Source organism: Trichomonas vaginalis (genome assembly GCF_026262505.1).
Source record: "Trichomonas vaginalis G3 chromosome Unknown ctg_95, whole genome shotgun sequence".
NCBI lineage: Eukaryota > Parabasalia > Trichomonadida > Trichomonadidae > Trichomonas > Trichomonas vaginalis.
In genome coordinates this window covers 1-8,480 of record NW_026529182.1, presented here as the reverse complement: position 1 = coordinate 8,480, position 8,480 = coordinate 1, and the positions used below count along the sequence as shown (strand labels likewise).

General features: G+C 34.2%; 3 protein-coding genes and 3 pseudogenes across 6 annotated transcripts, besides 1 other annotated feature; 5 read left to right on the top strand and 1 right to left on the bottom strand.

The window, feature by feature from the left end:
- Nucleotides 1-8,480: a mobile genetic element.
- TVAGG3_1072960 (uncharacterized protein) lies at nt 73-492 on the top strand (the record flags this gene model as incomplete). The annotated part of the gene is made up of 1 exon (XM_053888456.1): nt 73-492. One exon carries the CDS (start codon nt 73-75, stop codon nt 490-492), a length of 420 nt encoding a protein of 139 aa, XP_053744417.1.
- TVAGG3_1072950 lies at nt 1,344-2,196 on the top strand (annotated as a pseudogene). Its single transcript has one exon. A coding segment is annotated over exon 1 (853 nt).
- On the top strand, nt 3,388-4,511 carry TVAGG3_1072940 (annotated as a pseudogene). The gene has a single exon. A coding segment is annotated over exon 1 (1,124 nt).
- Nucleotides 4,984-5,259, top strand: TVAGG3_1072930 (organellar and viral DNA polymerase type B; the record flags this gene model as incomplete). Its single annotated transcript, XM_053888455.1, has 1 exon — nt 4,984-5,259. The coding sequence occupies one exon, from the start codon at nt 4,984-4,986 to the stop codon at nt 5,257-5,259; it is 276 nt and encodes a 91-aa protein (XP_053744416.1).
- Nucleotides 5,320-5,883, bottom strand: TVAGG3_1072920 (uncharacterized protein; the record flags this gene model as incomplete). Its single annotated transcript, XM_053888454.1, has 1 exon — nt 5,320-5,883. One exon carries the CDS (start codon nt 5,881-5,883, stop codon nt 5,320-5,322), a length of 564 nt encoding a protein of 187 aa, XP_053744415.1.
- Nucleotides 6,966-7,652, top strand: TVAGG3_1072910 (annotated as a pseudogene). Its single transcript has one exon. A coding segment is annotated over exon 1 (687 nt).

Genomic DNA, 8,480 nt, shown 5'->3' with positions numbered 1-8,480 from the left:
TGGGCTTCTCCTCGTTATGCATGGCATGTTTACAGACTTCTTGACGAAATTCATAGACAAGAACGTGGAGAGATGGAAAAGAAACTTCAAGCAAAAGATGAAGTCATTGAATCCAAAGACAAAAGCATACAGAAAAGAATACCACGTTCGGTACCAAAAGGAAAGGAAAAGAGTTATAAGTATATGATATATACTGAAGAGTTGGAGAAAGAAGAAGATAGAGATATGGTTATGTTGCATTTAGTCAGAAGAAACAACAAAAGCTTTTATGACCTTGCTAAGATTTACAAATCTGACAGAAACTGGTTCTATCGTGAAAACTTACCGATTTCAATGACACCGAATGAGCAAATAAAGGAAATTGTCAAAAATACTCTTCCTCAAACACACTATGACATCAAAGGTTGCACAATACTTACATTCAAAGAAGACTTAACATTACTGAAGGAAAAAATAACAGAATATTTCGATAACTTCAAAGAGGAAGAATAAAAAAATCTAAGCTAATTTTTTTTTTTTATAAAATTTTATCTCATATGAAAGAACATGAATTTAGAATATTCGGAACTCATGACAGAAGAAGAGAACGAACAACATGTAAAAGATTATGCAAAATTTCTGAAGACATACAAAGCATTTAAACAATATCTAAATGCTTCTAAAGATTATGCAAAATTTCTGAAGGTATATAAAGCTTATGAAAAAGCGTATGAAAAGTTTATACATTGGGGAATTGTTGTAAAATATCGATATGAAGACTAACCAAAAATATATTTTTGCTTAAATGACGTCAGGGTCAATTTCTTCAACCATTTCACTTCCTTCGTCAATGTCAATAGAAGCTTCTTCAACCTTTGGTAAGAACTTTTGTATAACATCTTTGTTCGTTATTGTTTTCAGAGATGAAGAATAATATTTCACATTTGTTTCACCCTTCTTATATTCTTTCTGTTCGGAAAGATTCATAGCAATACTGAAGAAGTCAATGTTGGAGTTCTTTATAATAGTATAATGAGTATCTTTGACATTCACGAAGAAACCTTTTGTTTCAAAACTACTGCTAACTCTTGTGAAGTATAACGTTTGCGGTCAATGACAATAGCTAATGGTCTGACATACTGACCAAACTTAGATTCTTTCACAAACTTCTTGTTAAAGATAACATTGACGTTTGAAGCATTATTGAACTCATTCTTGATGACAGTAGCGAGAGCATTGTATGAAAAGAACTTGCAATCTTGCATGTGTTTCATTAAAATAAAAATATTAAATTATTTTGAAAAATAACTTAAAAAAATCTAATCTAATTTTTTCAAAAAATATTTTTTTATTTCCTACTAAAGATGTATCGGAAGTTGTCTAAGTTAGAACACTCGGAAATAAAACAACTTCTTACAGAAGCTAATATAGATGTTGCAAAGCATTACACAACAAACAAAAAGGCACTCGCTGACATCCTCAATGACTATAATGGTGAAATAACTTATGATAGAATTCATGAGTTCATAAAGCCGCAACGCGGCGAGGACGAAGTCCATGCAAGAGCATTTCCTTTAAATGACGTTGCTATTGACTTATATCATAGACGTTCAATACCTCATGAAGTAAGAAGAGAAATGTTTGACATAACAAATGCAAACGTTGGTCATACTCGTAAAGCTCTTTCACATGACGTTCGTCAAGAGATGTTTGACATAACAAATGCAAACGTTGGTGAAACAAGAAGAGCTGTACCACATGAAGTAAGAAGAGAAATGTTTGACATAACAAATGCAAACGTTGGTGAAACACGAAAGAGAGATGACACACTGAAACAACAGAGAAGAGAGATGTTTAAAAGTGCTATAGAACAAGTTCGCAAAGCTAATAATGTCATTCGTTCCATTGACGACAAACCAAAAGAAGGTGAGAGATGGTTAAAGAAAGATGAAGAAAATAGGAAGAGGAATGTGAAGTCAGGCAATAGACTCATTGACTTTAACATCGAAGCTTTAGATGAACCAAACAGAGACTACTTACACAAACATTTCGGTAAGGTTTTCATGAGACTCTTAGAGAAAATTAAAATAAACTCCCAACAGAGATGGATGGTATGTTATAAACTTGGTGGAAAGTATGAATGTTCTACGTTAAACCTCAATAATATTGGAACATTACTACATCAGCTCTTGAAGGAGAACTTTATATCAGAGATAGAAGCAAATGCTGCAGGTATTGTTGAAATGCACTATGACTTCTTCTTGACAAACATAAAGAATCTTACGAAATAAAGATGTATGATTTAACAGAATATGAAGGCTTAACGATGTCAGATGTAAAGAAAGGCAAACCAAAAAAGAGACCATATAGAGATGAAAGCACACTGACAAATGACCAGAAAGCCATTTTGGAAGCTCTTAAGCAAACAGGAAACCCAGCACTTATAGAAAGCTTTTGGAAAGATAATGGTGAAAAGAAGTTTTATAAGAAGAGAAGCGGTCAGTTCTGGAAGTATCTTTGCACATTACCTATAAATCTTGAACGCTACCAAATCTTCAATGAACTGAACAAAAGAACTGCAACACTTATGACAGAGACAATTGTTTCGTTTATGCTTGCATTCAGGCTGGAGTAAATGAAGAAACTATTGACCACATGAGAGAAGTCATTCGTGTTAGAGACTTTCCTCAAAGTAAAGTACAAGAAATTTCTGACGCAACAGGTATAGCATTTAATGTTACCATTGGTTATTTCAATGACTCAAGACATAATGAAATAAAGAGATATATACCAAAAGAATGCGAAACTGTTAGAACTATTGACTTACTTCTTGTTGAAGACCACTACATGCTAAATGAAAGACTTCCAATGACAACATATTTCATTCGAAACTATAAAGAAATTCTCAAAGCTTGTGGTGGAATGAACATTGAGAAACAGATGAAGATTTATACAAAGAGAGAAGATAAATATGTAGTTCGTTATGATAGAACAACACCGTTATGGGATGTTATGAAAACATTGTGGGAGTGCAAATATTTCGAACCTATTTCTTATGGAGAACTTTTCACATATACTACTGACTTATATAAACAGAACCTTGCACCATTTAAAGATTTGACATATGCTCCAAAGTATTGTGTACAACTGAAGAAGAAAGCAGAGTCAAAAGAAGTAAATAAAGCTAAATGTAAATTCATACCTGAGCACGTTTTCTTTGCTGACTTTGAGTGTAGTACGGATGGCTTTCATAAAGCTTTTAACATCTGTTATGACAGTGAAGATGGTTCAGTTAGTGAAAGTATTTGGGGTCAAAACTGTGCAACAGAATTTTTGGAAAGACTTCCTGACAAGAGTTTAATATATTTCCATAACCTCAGTTATGACATAAACTTCATCTTAAGACACATGACAGAAGTGAAAGGAACTCCCATCATTAAAGGTTCACGAACAATGCAAATAACTGGTTTATATAAAGGACGGGCAATTATTATAAAAGACTCTTACAGTGTTATAAATAAGAAGCTTAAACTATTTCCTGCTATGTTTAACTTACAAACAGGACCGAAAGAAGTATTTCCATATAACTACTACAGCAGTGTTTTGTTAGCAAATGACAACAGAACTGGTGTCATTTCTGAAGCATGTAAGTTTATCCATGATGCAGATACATTTATGAAGAACATAGATTCCATCAAAGGTTGCAGAATAGATGAAAACCACTTCGACTTAGAAAAATATAGCACGTTTTACTGCAAACAAGATGTAAGAATTTTAAGAGAAGGTTTTGTAAAGTTCCGCAATGACTTATTGAAAGAGTTTGATTTAAACGTTTATGACTACGTTAGTATTTGTTCTATTGCTAACAAATTGTTTGAGAACAGAGTATACTTCCCGAATGGAAATCTTTATGACCTCTCAAATAAACCAAGAGAATTTATTTCGAGATGCATTCAAGGTGGAAGATGTATGTTGTCAGATAACATGAAACAAAAGAGCAAAAAGAAACTCATTGCTGACTTCGACACTGTTTCATTATATCCTTCAGCTATAGCAAGACTTTATACTTTAGAAGGTATTCCAAAAGTATTGAAGGAAGAAATGTTAAGCACAGAGTATCTCATGAGACATTTATTCGATGACGACCAAAAGGAACCCATTGGTGAAAAGTTTATGTCTGGCTTCTTTGTTCTCATTAAGATAACAGAGATTGGTATACCCAGACACTTTCATTTAATAGTTTGCGACCCTGAACTAAATCCAGAACTTAACGTTCCAAGAAGTTCAAACACTTGCTGTCTCATGTATGTTGACCATATAACATTACAAGACCTCATAAAATATCAAGGTGTCAAATGTGAAGTGTTGCAAGGATACTATTACGATGGAAACAGAGATATGAGAATAAGAGATGAAGTAAAGAAGTTGTTTGAGTTAAGGTTAAAGTATAAGAAAGAAGAAAACCCCTTACAAGAAATTATAAAACTCATTCTGAACAGCATTTATGGCAAAACTATTCTATCTCCTATTGAGTCAAAAATAACCATAGTAGATGACAAAGATGCTATAAGATATGCTATAAGAAATTACAACCATATAGTGAAGTTCGAAGGTTTGGATGGTTCAGATAAAACTATTTTCAAGCTAACGAAAAGCATTTGCAGACACTTTAACTTCTGTCCACTTGGTGTTAATATTCTGTCTATGTCAAAACGTATTATGAATGAAGTATTCTGTACTGCAGAGGACATGGGACTTCAAATCTTTTACCAGGATACCGACAGTATGCACTTATATAATGAAGACATCCCAAAGCTTGCAGCAGAGTTTAAGAAGAGATATGGTCGCGAACTTATAGGAAAGAACCTTGGTCAATTTCATAGCGACTTTGCAGAAATAACACCTGGAAAACAAAGTTTAGCTTATAAAAGTATTTTCTGTGGAAAGAAGACCTACATAGACTTACTCACTAACGATTTAAATGAAGTTGCATTTCACTGCAGAATGAAAGGCGTGAAGCAAGATGTTATTGCTTTAACCGCTAATGAAATGTTTCCTGAAGCTATACAATGCTATTACAATGAAGATAAGAACATTCACATACCTGTTGGAACATATGACAAAGACTCTGAGTTCAGTTTAATGAAACTTTACAAAGCACTTCATGATGGTCAAGAGATTGCATTCGACTTATGTAAGTCATGTCAACCTTGCTTTGCTGAAAAGTTCAACTTTTCAATAACGACTAAAACAAGCTTTATTCGTAAGTTGAAGTTCTGAGGTCATTTATTTTTGTCAGCAATGAGGTCATTCGTGATAAAAATAAAGCTAGCGTAGATTTTACAATACTGCGATGGTAGAGTTTAAGAGTTGTGCTTCAATGTAGAGACAGTCCTTCCCATCTGGAGGCAAGAACACTGGACATTTATGGTCATGAGTGGAGTACATGTCTATCCAAAACTCACGATTGAAGCCAGTTAATTTATAGTATTTAGGGTTAGGAAGTGGTGAAGTTCTTGTATGACCAATGAACTCATTTTCAACGCCTTTGGCTATATTAGAGTAAAGTATTGCTTGCTTTCTATCCCAAATGCCAGGTGTTACAATCTTTGAAAATTCATTTTTCCTCGGAAGCATTGCATCATAATTGAAAACATTCTTAAAATCATCACTTGGTTCGGAGATTTGAAATCTTATACGTAATGGATTTTCTTTCTTTTTAGCGACTTCATTGAATGGTGAGAATACAATGAATTGACAGTCATGAGTTCCATCTTCATTTTCATTAAATTCATAATGAAAGTCTATAAGTTGTGGCTGACTACCTTCTTCTTTCAGTTGTGCAAGAAACTCACGTAAAGGCTGTAAAGTTTGTACTTCAATGTTGAACTTTTTCTCGAACATCTCATTAAATGAAATCATACATTGTTGCAATGTTGTATCGTCTTTAAAGTATTTGTATATGTGAATGTTTTGGGCGCTTAAAGACTGTTCGTCATTTTCTATCTCGACTTGAAGTATAAAGTCAACCTTTCTGAAAGCACGTGTTATATACATAGATGTTATGCCAATGTACTTCTCTTCATTTATGTTCACAATCCAGTCTGTTGGAAACTTAAACGTTACTCTGTTCCCCTTTATTTTGACGTCAGGGTTTTCACTACTGAACGCAACAGATAAAGGTATTTGTCTATACATTTAATTCGGATAAAAATAAACCATTTACTCTTTCTTTGCTTCAGCTTCTTTAGCTTTTGCTTGCTTCTTCTCTAGCTTTTTTCGCCAGCAAACGTGGGTTTTCTGTCTTCCAGCAGCTAATGCAGCAAGTTGTTTTTCACTAAGTTTTCTCTTTGGTCTCTCTGGCTTTTGTTCTTGTTTTTGTTCCTTCAGTTCGGATAAAATTTGCTCACGAATTTCTTTCTTCAATGCTTCAACATCTATGACCCCTTGGGTCTTGTCCGTAGGGCTTGTCTGAGTCATTTGACTGCAGATAAAAAACAAAATTAAAACTTTAACCGATGTAAAATGAGCTTGTCAAAATCAGAGCGAGAGTCTATTATATTAAATGACGCAAGAGGAATACAACATCCTTTCTATTATGTAAGTCAGAGTAAAGATGGTAAAATATACGTAAGAAAAAGAAAGGTTCCATTAGCGAATGCAGAGAGCGACAACATTAAGGTGCATGGCAAGGGTGAAGTCCACGAAGCCCATATAAAACCTTCTGTTCAAACTGAAAAGTCAATAGAACAAGAAGAAAAGAAGCCAGATGTACTTTCAATAACGAACCAAGAGCTTATTGCAAAGTTCGTGAATTTCATTGAAAAACAAACCGAGTCAAAGAACCCTGACCCGCCAGTGAAAGAAGTTGAGACAAAAGAGAATGTACAGTTCATTGAAAATGTCAAGAAACAACTTCCACCACGAATGCCAAGAAGAAGAGTGAGAATAATGAAGTAAATAGATATTTTTATCGAAGTAAATACATGCAGAACGAACAGTTAAACGAATTTACTCCAGCAGAGCATATTCATCAGATTCGCTCATATTTCGATATCATAGACAATGCAGTTCAAATTGGTGACACTAATAGAAAATATTCTGACGCAAAGATTCCATCACAACCTGGAACTGCTAAAGATAACACATGGGTAACATTCAATCTCTCACCTCCTGGTGAAAATATGTTGGACCTTTACAATACATTCATTACGTATAAAATGGAAGGTCAATTTATTGCAGATAAAGAAATTGGTTCAGGTTCCAATAAAACAAACCCACCAGGATTTTGGATTGGTTTCGATGACGCTTTCTATGCAGTTGCTGGATATCAAATCCTTGCAAATGGTCGTATCGTATATTCTCAAGACAACGCAAGAGAAGAAGCATATATAACTTCAAACTCACAAACTACCGAACAAATAAAGAAAGTAGATGTTTTCTCAAAGACTCGACATGAAGATGTATGGAGTCATTCGGGAACATGCAGAACAGGACAAATTGTTAGTGGTCCAATTACAGCAGGAAAATCATTTGATTTTAAGCTTCGTTTAAGAATTCCTGTTAGAAGATTCCTTCCATTAGAAGCTATTCGATTTATTCCAGCTTTTGCAGGAAACATTCAGCTTAAAGTAAAGTTCAGTAGCGACGCCTTACAATGCACATCTATATCTGTAAATGATATCATTGCTTTCAATCCAACTCTTAAAGTTGCATTTGCTTCAGATTCAAATCCACCGACAAATAAATTTGTTCCATGGAATGAACCATTCACTATGATAACGAAGGCAGTAGAAGCTAGTGGAACAGTTACTATTACAACTGTAACCCAGCAACTATTTCGAACAAAGATGGATTTTAATGAATGTTTCATTCATCCAAAGTCATTCTCTTTAGACCCTAACATTTATACAGAACTTGTAGAACATTATACAAACGAGGCTTTATGTTTTCCTGTTAAAGTTATGGATTGGATTCCTATGGACGGTTCATTCTCAAAGAATACAGATAGTTCAAGTGCAACATTTACAGCAGCTTATACGCCTATTAATGTTAAAAGTATTTGGGCACTATTTAGAAAGAAAGACAACTATTATGTTAATTTTGAGAACCCTAAGTTTAAATATCTTCAGCTTTCCATGGGAGCTTATGGAAATATGCCTGCAGAACCTGAAAAATCATATGGACCTGTATTTTATGAAATGGTTGCGAACGCTGCAATACAAACAATGATATGATAGGATTTAATGAAGATGTTATGAGGTCATTGGTGGATGATGGTAGTGTGGAACATAAATGGGATAGCTATGACAACACACATTTCTTATGTGGTTTTCCAACAGAAGTGGACTTTTGCTTCCAGCAAGGTCAAACATCTACTGCTCCAATAACATACAAATTGTCTGTTAAAGGACCTATTGAACTAGCAACTGAAAACGTACCAAAGCCACTTATTGGATTTATGAGGGATTGTTGCTTTGCCATTCAGGTGCGTGCTAATG